Genomic DNA, 14,757 nt, shown 5'->3' with positions numbered 1-14,757 from the left:
AAGCGAGATGAGCGGCGCAACCCCAGAGTCGTTTGCGACTGGACCTAATGGTCAGGGGTCCCTTTACCTTTACAGCATCAAAGGAGGACGAATTACTCCCTCTTCCCAGCCAAACAAAACTGAGCCAAGATGGAAGGGTTATGTCAGGATGAAGCCATGTTTTTATTCATTGGGTGAAATGAATAAAATTGTTGGGTGAAATGAATAAAATTAATTGTTACCTTTCGGAGTTTCTTCAAAGGCTCTCAGGGCAGCCGAGGTGGCAGCTAGTTATTCCCCTTATTCCTCATCACAATCCTGTGAGGTAGGTAAGGGCTGAGGGACAGTGACTGGTTCAGTGGCCTTTGTGGGGATTTGAACCCGTGTTTGAGATCAATGGACTAGCTGCTCACGACACCAAACTAGCACACAGGGCAGCAGCTTAAAATATCCCCGTGTGGCACCTCTTTGTGTGTGTGGAGAGACAATCAGAGCAAATGGAAGGCTGATCCATACTGTTGTTTAATGTGGATAGTAAAGTTTCTGTGCCTCCATTAGTTCTCTGTTTTTTCAAACCCTCTCCTTTCTGAGTATCCCTGGTATGGGAAAGTCCAGATTGAGGGAGGGGAAAGTGTGGCAAGGCAGTGATGTGAAGGAGAATGCCAAATGGACAATGGAAAAATAGTACTACTACTACTACTAGTAGTGCACACTACTAGTAGTAGTGTTGTTGTTGTTGTTTAGTCGTTTAGTCGTGTCCGACTCTTCGTGACCCCATGGACCAGAGCACGCCAGGCACTCCTGTCTTCCACTGCCTCCCGCAGTTTGGTCAAACTCAAGCTGGTAGCTTTGAGAACACTGTCCAACCATCTCGTCCTCTGTCGTCCCCTTCTCCTTGTGCCCTCCATCTTTCCCAACATCAGGGTCTTTTCCAGGGAGTCTTCTCTTCTCATGAGGTGGCCAAAGTATTGGAGCCTCAGCTTCAGGATCTGTCCTTCCAGTGAGCACTCAGGGCTGATTTCCTTAAGAATGGATACGTTTGATCTTCTTGCAGTCCATGGGACTCTCAAGAATCTCCTCCAGCACCATAATTCAAAAGCATAAATTCTTCGGCTATCAGCCTTCTTTATGGTCCAGCTGGACCATAAAGTAGTAGTAGTAGTAGTAGTAGTAGTAGTAATAATAATAATAATAATAATTTTATTATTTATATGCCACCCATCTGACTGGGTTGCCTCAGCCACTCTGGGTAGCTCCCAACAGAATATTAAAAACACAGTAAAACATCAAATATTAAAAACATCCCGGTCTTCATATGTCTTCTAAAAGTCAGATAGTTGTTTATTTCCTAGACATCTGATGGGAGAGCACCACTACTGAGAAGGCCCTCTGCCTGGTTTCCTGTAACCTCTCTTCTTGCAGTGAGAGAACCACCAGAAGGCCCTTGGTGCTGGATCTCAGTGTCCGGGCTGAACGATGGGGGTGGAGACGCTCCTTCAGGTATACTGGGCAGAAGCCATTTAGGGCTTTAAAGGTCAGCACCAACACTTTGAATTGTGCTCAGAAATGTAATGGTAGACAATGTAGATCCTTTAGGGCTGGTGTTATATGGTCTTAGCGGCCACTCCCAGTCATCAGTCTAGCTTCCACGTTCCGGATTAGTTGTAGTTTCCGAGGCACCTTCAAAGGTAGCCCCACGGAGAGTGCATTGCAGTAGTCGAAGTGGGAGATAACTAGAGCATGTACCACTCTGACAAGACAGGGCGCAGGCAGGTAAGGTCTCAGCCAGAGTACCAGATGGAGCTGGTAGACAGTTGCTCTGGACTCAGAATTGACCTCTGTGGCAGTATAGGAATCTTGCGATCCACAATAAACCACAGTATAGATGAGCCCTGAGTGGCTCCTAGTTGCCTCCTCCCTTTTATTTTTGTCATGGGAGCATATTGACTCATGGTGTGGTCAAAAGCAGCAATCACCTGTCCTCTTACGTCCCTTTGGTTGGGATATTACAGATGACCAGCTCCCCATGTGGATATATGCACACTGTGGAAACGCTCCTACTTTGTAAATGGTTACAGTGGTACCTCGGGATGCGAACAGGATCTGTTCTGGAGCCCTGTTTGCATCCAGAAGCAAACATAACTAGTGATAGAACGTCTGCGCATGCACATGTTGCTTTTTGCCACTTCTGCACATGCGTGTGACGTCATTTTGAGTGTCTGCGCATGCGTGAGCAGCGAAACCCGGAAGTAACTCGTTCCGTTACTTCCGGGTTGCTGCGGAGCGCAACTCAAACATGCTCAACATGAAGCATATTCAACCCGAGGTATGACTGTATCTCTCTGCACATGAAGTCTCTCTCTCTCTCTCTCTTTCTCATGCACACCCTGTCTCCATGCACAGATACACAGAATACATATATGCAAACATACATATATAGATATCCATGCACACATATGCATCCATGTCTAGTAGACCCTCCTATGTTGTCGTCTAATGCTCTGGATTCAGAGTCATGCCAGGACGCCAAGCCTATCTGTCCCAGTGAGCTGTTGGGCTGTGGAAACTTTCAGCAATGTTGGAGCTGGTTGCAGAAGGGAGATGTTCCTCCTAGAATGGTCCCATCTAAGACCCCCAGGGGTTTCAGGGCCGGATCCGAGGGGCCATTCCTCCTCGGCGATTGGGTGCATGGGAGCCGGATAGACGCCAGCACCTCACAGACAGTGCGCCGGAAAGTCTTGCTGACAAAGCAGTAGAGGAAGAAGTTGAGGGAGGTGTTGAGCATGGCCACCATGTTGGCAACGTCCATTGCGAGGTGGACTTCCCAGTTCTGTCTGACGGAGGCCACGTAGAGGTGGTAGATCATGACAACGGTCCGTGGAGCCCAGAGGATGATGAAGACGGTGGTGACGGCCAGCAGAATGGCTGTGGTCTTGCTGAGGCGCCGGTGGGGCCAGCCCGAGTGCTTGAGCTTGTAGATGATCACAGAATTCGTCACCAGGAAAATACTACAGGGGATGAAGTAGATGAGGAAGCAGTGAAGCCATTTCAGGACCTTGTCCATGGTGGTGGGTGGGTAGGCATCATGCCAAACATCCAGCCACCCGTAGAAGGGGATTCCGGTGGCCAATGATATTGCAAAGACGGCGCCAATGATCTTCCGGGTGCGCCCTGGGTAAGACACAGCCCTGTACTGCAGTGGGTGGCAGAGGGCCACGTAACGGTCTACAGTGAGCAGGACAGTCACCCAGATGGAGGCATGATTGGCTGTGAACTGCAGCACATTGATGGTGAGGGTAAAGGCACCCGGAACCTCACGGCCCAAGATGGCCGCCTGCACAATGAAGCCCGCAAAGACGACAAAGACCTGGGTCATAATGTCGGATGCCGTGAGGGCCAGGAGGTACCAGTAGGAGGACTTCTTGGTGCGGGCAGCCAGGCGGGTCAGCGCAACGGCAGCCAAAATGTTCACTGAAATAAGGAAGAGAGGCAAGTGAGTTGGAATAGGTGAGAGATTGTCACAGAAAACAACAACAACCACAAGCAAGGTACAGGAACATAACCAATAGCTTCCATCTGCAAATTCACTCGATTCAAAACTCAGTTTTACAAATTGAAAAAAAGAGAAATGGTTTTGTGGTGGTAGTTCCAAATAGAATGACTCTGCTAAAGACAGGTAGTGTGGCTGTCGGGGAGCCCTGGGTTCAAATCCCCACTCAGCCATGAAACCCATTGGGTGACCTTTTGCACATTCCTTCCCCAGCTTTCCTCAATGTGCCCAATGTCTCTCCAGGCAGTAGCAGAGCATTTGCTTTGCAAACCGAAGGTCCCATGTTCAATCCCTGGCGACTCCACCAAGGGTGGGGAATGTCCTCTGTTGGAAAGCCAGGACAGGCATTGCCAGTCAAAGTGGACTACACTAAGCTGCCAGATGGGCCAGTGGTCTAACTCAGTACAGTGGTACCTCGGGTTACAGACGTTTCAGGTTACAGACTCCGCTAACCCAGAAATAGCACCTTGGGTTAAGAACTTTGCTTCAGGATGAGAACAGAAATCGTGCTCCAGCGGCGCAGCGGTGGCAGCAGGAGGCCCCATTAGCTAAAGTTTTGCTTCAGGTTAAGAACGGACCTCTGGAACAAATTAAGTACTTAACCCGAGGTACCACTGTATAAGGCAGCTTTCTATGTTAGCAGTGGAGGTCCCTATCCCATCGAGATCCAAAGTCTTATTTATGTTGGGGAAGCATCCGTACCTCAATTTGGGCCTGGCTCTGAACCTTCTCCCCTCCTCAGTGCAAGTCACATTCTCCTTCACACCCCCTGATTCTCTTTCAGGGCCTCCGGTCTACTTTTTCCCAGCACACATTCACAGAGCTGCACTTGCTGAACTGTCCAAACCAGTCGCATGTCCAGGATTGTCTTATCTACATGAGCTCATGGCTCCCTCTAGTGATTGGCTCTAAAAATAATACTCTGCTTTACATAAGGGGACCATCTATTTGTCCTAAATAACCTTTCCTTTCCCAAGCCAATCACTTATATATATTTTTTCTTCGTTTCCTGAAGGTATGTCACAGCGTGCTGCAATTTTTCCAGCTCAAAAAATGTGTCCCTTTTACAACACGGGGGAGGGGGGGATGTCCTTTTGATGCAGTTGGCCACAGACAAAGAGATGGGTCTCTTGTCAGTTGTGCATTGGCAAAGTATCCCAAAGTTTGAGAATTACCGTATTTTTCGCTCTATAAGACGCACCAGACCACAAGACGCACCTAGTTTTTGGAGGAGGAAAACAAGGGGGAAAAATTCTGAAGCTCAGAAGCCGGAACAGCAAGAGGGATCGCTGCGCAGTGAAAGCAGCAATCCCTCTTGCTGTTCTGGCTTCTGGGATAGCTGCGTAGCCTGCATTCGCTCCATAAGATGCACACACATTTCCCCTTACTTTTTAGGAGGGAAAAAGTGAGTCTTATAGAGCAAAAAATACAGTAAGTGACATTCATGCAGATTATAATTTAGAATTTCAGAGAACTTGGTGCTGTCAACGAACACCCCCACTATGTGCAGAATAAAAGAAAGCCCCCCCAACTTTCACTGTAGCAAGGCCACTACACCGTGGTGGAGTTTTGGCACAACATCCCAATTTGCTATCTATATTTATTTCCAACCACTGGCGCAACTTTTTAATAAACCCTCACATTTATTTGCATTGAAATGGGTTTCATTCTCATTACAACGTCCCATTTTTCTGCTCTCTCATCACATGACCCCTTGGCTCTGCATCCTTCTGAACGCCCTAAGGTTATTGTGATCATTGCCAGATTTTGTTTGCAAATCATTTATGCGAACACTTCTCTAAACTATTTCCTAAAGCCCTTGCTATTTCCACACCCAAATTTCCCCACCATTTGCCACTTTCTCTCACCCTAGAGCTCATGATCTACATGGTCTCAAAATTTTATTCCCTTTTTGTTGATGGGTACCAGACACAGGTCCTTCTCAGTGGTGGCTCCACATCTTGGAATAGTGCATCTGTTTGGCCCCTTAGGTTGGTTCCAAGAAGCATTTATATTATACCAGCTCTCTCTGTGATTCTGTTGTGGGCTTTTATTTGTTTCATTTTTTAAAAAAGTTGTTGTGATGTGTTTTTGATTATATCATTTAAATTTTAAAAAACATATTTTTATATAATAAAAATAGAAAAACACACATTTTTATTTCACTACATTTAAATTCCACTTTTCTTTCAAAGCAAAGTACTGCGGATTAAAAAATTCCTTCACTCTGAATTGCTGCTTCTCTTCCTCCTTGTTCTTTGTACCTCTTAAGCTTCTCCCAGACACACCTGCGGAGATGGCTTGCTTCTCATCCTTTTCCTTACCTGGCAGACCCACACACAGCAGGATCCAGTAATAGATGACAGCAGCAGTGCCAGCAAGACAAGGCGATTTCCCATCCTCATCTGGGTCCCTGGCTTCGTTTGCCCATCTTGCATCGGTCATGTTCATCTTCCCTTAGTACCTTCCAGCTAGGAGGGAGGCAAAGGAGCAAATGGTGAAGAATACAGTCAACTCTTGGCTGCATCATCCCAGTTCCCCACAAAGCGTGGGACAGTTTGATTGAAATTCTCTCTTCACTAAGCACTGGGCGTAAAACAACAGCACAAGCAGAGAGATCGATATAGCAATGGTTGTGGCTGCTCTTTGCAACTGTTGATTAAGTTTTAACCTCCTGGTGTGCTCTGTGCATCCCTAGATTGTGGCAGACCACCCTGATTGGTATCAATATATAAACAGAGGCTCTCTCACTTGGCCTGCTACTAGCAGTCTTGTTCAAGGTGAAAACAGATGGAGAGGTACTGGCTGGATGCCTCTTCTCTCCCCCAACCCAGGTATGATCAGCCACTGACTTCTGTTTCCTGAAGATTATCAGCTGCCTACAGGTTTTTGAGGGACGCGGGTGGCGCTGTACTCCAGCTCCCTCGGCCAATAAAGCGAGATGAGCGCCGCAACCCCAGAGTCGGTCACGACTGGACCTAATGGTTAGGGGTCCCTTTACCCTTTACCTTTACAGGTTTTTGAGAAATGCCACGGCAGCCACTTCCCACATTCCCACCGTCCAAAAGGAATGAAGGGTGCCAGCTAGACATGTAAAGCGAAGTGGTAGAATTTTGGTACAGAAACACACAAGCATGTGAAATCACATGACAGAACCCATGGCCAGTGGATTGCTGAGACAGGAGTTGGTCCAATGATTTAAGCACCTGCAAAGATGCCCACTTAGGGAGTGGGCAGCAAGTGATCGTTAAATAGAAGCAAGTTAAAATGAGGGATCCGCTTAGTAAACCCCCCCTGAGACGGAGCTAAATAGAGGTATATTTGCTTGGAACGGTAGGCATAAAGTCACACAGACCGACAGCAGCATCATGAATAATGGACACACACACACACACACCTTTATAATGGGTGCTCATAACTTATTCCAACCTTTCCTAGTTATCTGGACCCTTCCATACAGACTGAAGGTGTAAATAGGTGAATAAACCATACAGTGGCACCTCGGGTTACATACACTTCAGGTTACAGACACTTCAGGTTACAGACTCTGCTAACCCAGAAATAGTACCTTGGGTTAAGAACTTTGCTCCAGGATGAGAACAGAAATCACGCAGCACCAGCAGGAGGCCCCATTAGCTAAAGTGGTGCTTCAGGTTAAGAACAGTTTCAGGTTAAGAATGGACCTCCGGAATGAATTAAGTACTTAACACGAGGTACCACTGTATTTCTTAAAGCTAAGACAGTCTCTGCCGTGTCTCAATCCTTCAATGGAACCCAGATCCTGGATGAGTGCCTGGAACCCCCTTGAGTCTTGCAGAGAGTGGGGGTGGCACCCAGTTTTTGTAACAATATGCTGGAATCTCCTGTCTGTCTGTCCCTTGGGTCTCATGGAACTGAGCAAGGTAACACCACACTTCGGGTTAATTCCAGGGCACGGGTCCCCATACCCCCTTGTTGATCATGCTACTCTGCTCAACTCAACCATTACTAGAAAGGCAGATGTTTGCATTGCCGTCCAGCAAATGGATCCTGGTGGGAATCTTACCTTGATGCCTGTGCTGCAGAAAGCGGTGCCCTGTCTTGTATTTGCTTTTGCTTCTTCTCCCTGATCAGATGGTTCAGTGGTGCATCTCCTTTTCCTCTCCTCTGTGCACCAAACCTGTAAGCCTGCTCTTGAGAGCCAGCGCTGAGAGGCAAATTGTGAAATAGGCTGAGCGAGCAGCCAGAGACTCGGAAAGAGGGAGGAGCAGCAGCAGGTGTGTGCTTGATGCAGACAAACCTGGAATGAGTGGAGAATGTAAGTGGGCTGGCGTAGCACAGATGGAGTGGCCACAGGGCATTTTTTGTCACGCTCCTGTTACATGGTATAAACGACATGTGGAAAGAAACAGAGCCTCAGATCTGCGTGCTGAATGCAAAATATGTGGGCAGCCCATTTCAGATGGGCAAGGTATAAATAATAAAATGATTATGTGTAGTAAATGCCTGTCAATTGCTATTCCTGGGATGTCAAGCCCATTTAACGTCACATACGCCTTTTTGGAAGATTTGTTGTGGTGTCTGGGGATCAAAACTCAATCTCACTAAACTGTGGGAGAAATGGCTAATACAAACTGGTTGCCTTTTAAACATATCTACTCTAATATGCTGATCGACTCTTGAGAGTCCCATGGACTGCAAGAAGATCAAACGTATCCATTCTTAAGGAAATCAGCCCTGAGTGCTCACTGGAAGGACAGATCCTGAAGCTGAGGCTCCAATACTTTGGCCACCTCATGAGAAGAGAAGACTCCCTGGAAAAGACCCTGATGTTGGGAAAGATGGAGGGCACAAGGAGAAGGGGACGACAGAGGACGAGATGGTTGGACAGTGTTCTCGAAGCTACGAACATGAGTTTGACCAAACTGCGGGAGGCAGTGGAAGACAGGAGTGCCTGGCGTGCTCTGGTCCATGGGGTCACGAAGAGTCGGACACGACTAAACGACTAAACAACAGCATGCTGAGCGAACCACTACCAAGGACCTAGCAGTTAGCAAGTGATTATACTACCTAAAATGTCTGAAACATTCATCTTAAAGCAGCAGAGGAGTGTATAAGGGCACAGAGCACATTAAGTTACAAGCAATGCAAGCCACACTATTTCTGGGGACTGCAAACAACATAATTAGAGACATGGCAACTATCTTAACTGCTATTTTATCTATATGCTTTTTTTTAATCCTGGTCTGAGACCGTAATGAAATTAATTAATGACAACTATCAGGGCTGATAGAAATGCAGACACATTTCTAGGTATTGTTGGAAGCTAGAAAAGAAAAACACTGTTGATTACCAACACTCATTAGTTTTTCAGTTGTCAGAATGCTTAGAAGCAAAGAGCTACAAGAAATAGCATTTGGCTTGATCCATCCTGCCATACTGAATTAGGGGCAAAATAGAAAATTTTAAAGCAAACACTAAATCGGTATACTCCTTCAGTGACTCAGAAGATCAGGTTCCTTGCAAGTTAACTTGCATATGACAACAAAAATTAAATGCACCTCAGAATAAACAGTGTATATTGACAGGACGGATGTAAAATGGAAGATGGTTGCACTTACAATGCCAATGGGTTGGCAGCAAGACTGTTGGCATTTGGTTTGCCAGCTGCTGCTTTGGTTGACAAAACCATACATTTTTCTTGGCTAAAGTGATACAGCCTTGCTGGCTCAAGGACTCAGTGGCACAGAGTCAGCACTGCAGCTAAGAAGCATCCTTAGCAGGGATATAGGTAAAGGTAAAGGTACCCCTGCCCGTACGGGCCAGTCTTGACAGACTGTGGGGTTGTGCGCCCATCTCACTTAAGAGGCCAGGGGCCAGCGCTGTCCGGAGACACTTCCGGGTCACATGGCCAGTGTGACATCGCTGCTCTGGCGAGCCAGACCAGAGCTGCACACGGAAACGCCGTTTACCTTCCCGCTGGTAAGCGGTCCCTATTTATCTACTTGCACCTGGAGGTGCTTTCGAACTGCTAGGTTGGCAGGCGCTGGGACCGAGCAGCGGGAGCGCACCCCGCAGCAGGGATTCGAACCGCCGACCTTTCGATCAGCAAGTCCTAGGCGCTGAGGCTTTAACCCACAGCGCCACCTGTGTCCCTAGCAGGGATATACCAACAAGCAATCAAATGACATAAAAAATTAAAGGTCCTGGTCCAAGCTGACCTCATGACTACAACGTCCAGCCTAATTTCGGTGTTTTTTTATTTTTATTTGTGTCCCTGCTTTGTGTAGCCTCTTGCCTGATGAAGAGTTCTGGAGAACTCAAAAGCTTGCCATAGTTTTGTGGCATTTGGGTGGGTCGTAATGAAGGCCCATGAATGTTAGAATCAAAGTACAATTCTAAACCATGCACAAGTCAAGGCTCTTTTGATCTGAGGAGACCAGATTCAAAGACCAGATCAAGTCTATTTGCATATGACTAGCAGTTATGTGCTAGGAGACGGGGCTGGGTGATCTTAGGCATGGGCCTATACCCCTCACATGAGCAACTAAACAAGAAAGCAGGTTGGCGGTGGTGGAATAAATCTTACAGGCATGACAAGTTCCTAAAACCAACAGACTTCCAGTCTTGTTTTGGGCAGCCAAATACCTTCCAGTTGACATTCAGCTGGGGTTCCCTGGGTGAATTAGCTGATCAACAACAAAGAGATCAGCAGGAAAAAGCAAGAGAAACCGTACGTCTCTCATACCCTGGTGGTGCAAATTCTTGGGTTTGGGAGCTTTGCAGCCTGAAAAGATGGGAATATGGTAGTAGGAAGTAGTTGGAGAAATTGGGATCAAATCTATAATCACAGAAAGAAAGAAAAAAAAAGTTTTTTTGAAGTAATTCTCCTCCACCACCTTTCTCATCTTCCACATTTGTCCTGCCTTGTTTCAGAATAGCAAAATATGATCAAGTTTTTGAACAACAGGAAGCCTCTGGGTTTCCCACTGCCTTCCAACATGGTGGATGTAAATGCAACAGCCCGAGGGGGTCGCACAACCCCATGAAATTCATTTAATACAGTTCATTTGCTCAGTTCCACAGGCAACAGGGTTTAAGAGGAGGTCAAGGAAAGTTACAGGATTCATTAGTATTGTAACACTTCGGTCAACTTTAGCAACCGGAACTTAATCAGTAACAAACTACCATGTCCCTAAGATTTCTTAAAAGAACTGGTGAGAGCAGCACAGTGACTTTCTCTAACCGCCAATTTAAGAAGCAGACCGTTCTTTTACCTGGCTTGATTGCCAAGTTTTAGAAAAACATTCTGAAGAGGGGGAAATGTACCGTATTTTTGCACCATAACACTCACTTTTTTCCTCCTAGAAAGTAAGGGGAAATGTCTGCTGTGCGTGTTATGGAGGAAATGCCTACGAGTGGCATGCCTACAGATTTTCCTCCTCTAAAACCTATGTGCGTGTTATGGTCAGGTGCATGTTATAGAGCGAAAAATACGGGTAATTCACAAAACTGGCTGGTCAGTGTACAGGATTTTGCCCTTTCAAGCCAGTTGCATATAGTCACATAGTTAGCTGTACTTAAATCCACTAGAATCACAAAGGTGGATTGTAACTATGCTTGTCCTTCCCAAAGACCATCTCTGTGGGAAGAAAGATGTCTCCTGTCACTTTTCAAGCGTAATCACAGAGGGGGAACTGTGCTTGGACAGGATGGTTGTATTTGGGTATGAGGTTTCTTTTAAAGATGTTGAGACACTGGTTTCTTCATTTTTGTGAGCTGAATTTTATTGTTTGAATTTTATAGATTTGTGAGCCATGTTTTTTGGCTGAAAGGCAGCACAGGATTAAACTCTGCCCTATCTTTTCTGCCATTGGGTCTAAGTTTTTAGACTCAGCTCTTGAGGGGAAAAGCCATCTGGTCTGAGTTGCAGAGAACTGATTTTCCACAGGCTATTTGTGTTAGGACGACCCTTTTAGCAGTGGCGAGGTTTGCTTGGGCAGTTTGAGCCAATTTTCTGAAGTCTGAGCCCTTCGGTCTGATAAACAAGTAATGTTGTATTGTTACTATGAATATCTTGGAGGTTTTCTTTGTACTGTATTGCTGGTTTGTATTGATTGTTTTTGTTGTTTTACCTATGGGAGAAGCAGAGCGATGGACCGATTCACTCACAACATAAACCTTCATTTGGCAGAAAGTACACAAAATGGGGGGAAATGAGGCACCTGATATGTGGAGGCACCTCACCCCCCCCCACTAACAAATTATACCGTGTGTATATTTGTAGACCAGCCTTTTCTCCAACCTGGTTCCATCTAGATGTTGCTGGACTGTAACTCCCATCATTCTTGACAGTTGTCTATGCTGCCTGAGGTTAGGAATTGCAGTTGAAATTCCTGGACTGCTGGAGGACACCACACTGGGGAGCGCTGATGTGGCAACACCCTCTCTAACCCTCTAACTAAGAAGCAATAAAACGGTAAAAGTAAAGGACCCCTGGATGGGTAAGGTAAAGGTAAAGGGACCCCTGACCATTAGGTCCATTCGTGGCCAACTCTGGGGTTGTGGCGCTCATCTCGCTTTATTGGCTGAAGGAGCCGGCATACAGCTTCCAGGTCAAGTGGCCAGCATGACTAAGCCGCTTCTGGCGAACCAGAGCAGTGCACAGAAACACTGTTTACCTTCCCGCTGGAGCGGTCCCTATTTATCTACTTGCACTTTGACGTGCTTTCGAACTGCTAGGTTGGCAGGAGCTGGGACCGAGCAACGGGAGCTCACCTTGTCACGGGGATTCAAACCAATGACCTTCTGATTAGCAAGTCCTTGGCTCTGTGGGTTAACCCACAGCGCCACCGGGTAAAAGTAAAGGACCCCTGGACGGGTAAATCCAGTCAAAGGCGCTCATCTCATTTTCAAGCTGAAGGAGGCGGCGTTTGTCCACCGACAGCTTTCCGGGTCATGTGGCCAGCATGACTAAACCGTTTCTGGTGCAATGGGACACTGTGATGGAAACCAGAGCGCCCGGAAACCCTGTTTACCTATTGATCTACTTGCACTGGTGTGCTTTCGAACTGCTAGGTTGGCAGGAGCTGGGACAGAGTAACGGGAGCTCACCTCATCATGGGGATTCAAACCGCCACAATCTTCTGATTGGCAAGCCCAAGAGGCTCAGATCAGAAGTACGGTAAGTCCCATGGAGTTCAGTGCAACATACTCCCAGGAAAGTAGTGGCTATAGGACCTCCACTGCTGAACTAGAACCATGGACCTCATGTAGCTGGACTCTTTTCCTGTGTCCTTAAGAACTACAGCCTAAGCCCCCAGCTGCCCAGGACACTCAGTGACAATGGCTGAGTTGGAGAGGGGTCCTGTTTCTGGTCACATAGCCCCTTTTGGCCGCTGTGCTTGCTGAGTATTGCCTTGTGTAAATATCACTAGGTGTTTAGCAGTGAACTGATGGACTGATAGAGGAGCTTTGCACTTGCCATCTCAAAGTAAACAGAAGCTGCCGATCAGTGCGAGAAGGCTGGGAAACCACCGGCAATGAAAGAAATACCCCACCCTCTCAATTCCTGCCGCTCCCTCCCTGCTCTCTCTCTCTCTCCCCATCCCCACCGCACACCTGCAAGCTCAGGTAAAGAGGTTTCTCTGGGTGCCTGTGGGAAACAGACAGTTGGAATCATAATGCAGCACCCAGAACAATATTTTTAGATGCCTCGTGACTGATGACTGTGCAAAGTGGAGGCACAGCAAATAAAAACAGAATAAACCCATTGATATTTTGTGGGTGTCGGTGCACCCATTTGTCTAGACATCCTGTTAATTTGCTGGGCTGTGTAACTATGACTGTGCAGAAAAAGTTTAATCTTTCAGCAGAGAATATTCTATCGAGCGATATACCTACTGGAAGGAAATTAACAAGGGGACAACGAAAATGGACCATACGCACCCCAAATGGTGGACAAGAGATCGATTTTGATGAATTGGAAGAATAAAGATATGACACCCTTTAATCAATGGATTGACAACAGGACGTCACTCGCAACCTATGAACAGACTGCTAGCATTGGAAGATGGACCATAAATGTAGCACAGATCCTGCAGCAAGAAAAGTCAGCGGCTTTGACTGAAGCAATCGGAAGACCATCGGCTGAGTCATTCACTCTTCTGTGCAAATGAATCACCTTACGTAAATCATTTTCAAGACAATTTGCCTCTGGTGCTTAGCGCTCACAGGTGGAGAAGGGCAACATCAGTGTACAGAGGAAAAGTGCTAAGCAGTTAGTTGATGGGTAGGCAAACTAAGGCCCGGGGCCCGGATCCGGCCCAATTGCTTTCTAAATCTGGCCCGCAGACGGTCCGGGAATCAGCGTGTTTTTACATGAGTAGAATGTGTCCTTTTATTTAAAATGCATCTCTAGGTTATTTGTGGGGCATAGGAATTCGTTCATTCCCCCCCCCAAAAAAAATATAGCCAGGCCCCCCACAAGGTCTGAGGGACAGTGGACTGGCCCCCTGCTGAAAGTTAGCTGACCCCTGAGCTAGTTGCATATAATTGCCCACCTCAGAAAGAGGGCCAATAGAGAGAAGCTTCTAGAAGCAGACAGTCTGAACAGGAAGCAGTTGGCTCTGGGTGAAAACAGCTCAGCTTGGCTCCCACTTGCCTGAACAAAGTCTTTTAAAAAAACAAAAAACAAAAACTTTTTAACAAGTATTTTGTACCAGATGTCCATCATCTATATACCCAGTGATGGTCCTGATGAGCCTTGCCCTTTGCAGGATCTCACCCACAGGAAGCACACCTATTCCTGCCAGCCACTGCTAATTGTCCAAGGCCCTAGCGCTGTTCCTTCCCTTACCGCTTAGCTTCCCCATCCATCCATCCACCCATCCATCCATTCCCTCCCTCCCTCCTTTCTCCTTTATGGCTGCCTGCGTTGCCTCAGCAAGCTGTTGTTTTTCACGCTGGCAGTTAAATGAGCCATTGGCAGATGGCCTGTCAAACAATTAACCTACCAAATGGCAGGCAGTGCCGAGCACCATCGCGGATACTAATCCAAGAATCCATATTTGCCCAGTTTGGCAGCCTTACTTAGCGGTAGATAGTGGTGCATTCAGGGTGACAGTGCAGCCGTTCTTTACACCTAAAAAGGCCAAGAGGTGACTTTGCTTTTTGTCCCCGTATCTTTCTGAAATCACATCTCCATCTTCTCAGTTCAGAACACTCGGCTCCTTTCCAGGGGAGTCACT

The 14,757-nt window shown here is 46.9% G+C and overlaps 1 protein-coding gene across 1 annotated transcript; it reads right to left on the bottom strand.

The window, feature by feature from the left end:
* Positions 1-2,306: 2,306 nt before the first annotated feature.
* On the bottom strand, positions 2,307-10,199 carry GPR142 (G protein-coupled receptor 142). Its single transcript, XM_081899866.1, has 4 exons — positions 10,157-10,199; positions 7,575-7,808; positions 5,854-6,000; positions 2,307-3,450 (listed from the first exon to the last, which is right to left on the bottom strand). Exons 3-4 carry the CDS (start codon positions 5,978-5,980, stop codon positions 2,549-2,551), a joined length of 1,029 nt encoding a protein of 342 aa, XP_081755992.1. The 5' UTR covers positions 5,981-6,000; positions 7,575-7,808; positions 10,157-10,199; the 3' UTR covers positions 2,307-2,548.
* Between the last annotated feature and the right edge of the window lie 4,558 nt (positions 10,200-14,757).

This window comes from Podarcis melisellensis, assembly GCF_964234715.1.
Source record: "Podarcis melisellensis genome assembly, chromosome: 2".
Taxonomy (NCBI): Eukaryota; Metazoa; Chordata; class Lepidosauria; order Squamata; family Lacertidae; genus Podarcis; species Podarcis melisellensis.
The sequence above is the reverse complement of the archived record's forward strand: the minus strand, read 5'-3'. Positions and strand labels throughout refer to the sequence as shown.

Bases quoted from the DNA above. Each gene is read 5' to 3' on its own strand.
- GPR142 (XM_081899866.1), bottom strand. From the start codon at position 5,980: ATGAACATGACCGATGCAAGATGGGCAAACGAAGCCAGGGACCCAGAT. The intron at 3,451-5,853 runs GTAAGGAAAAGG...TCCTTATTTCAG, and splicing joins GCTGTGTGTGGGTCTGCCAG to TGAACATTTTGGCTGCCGTT.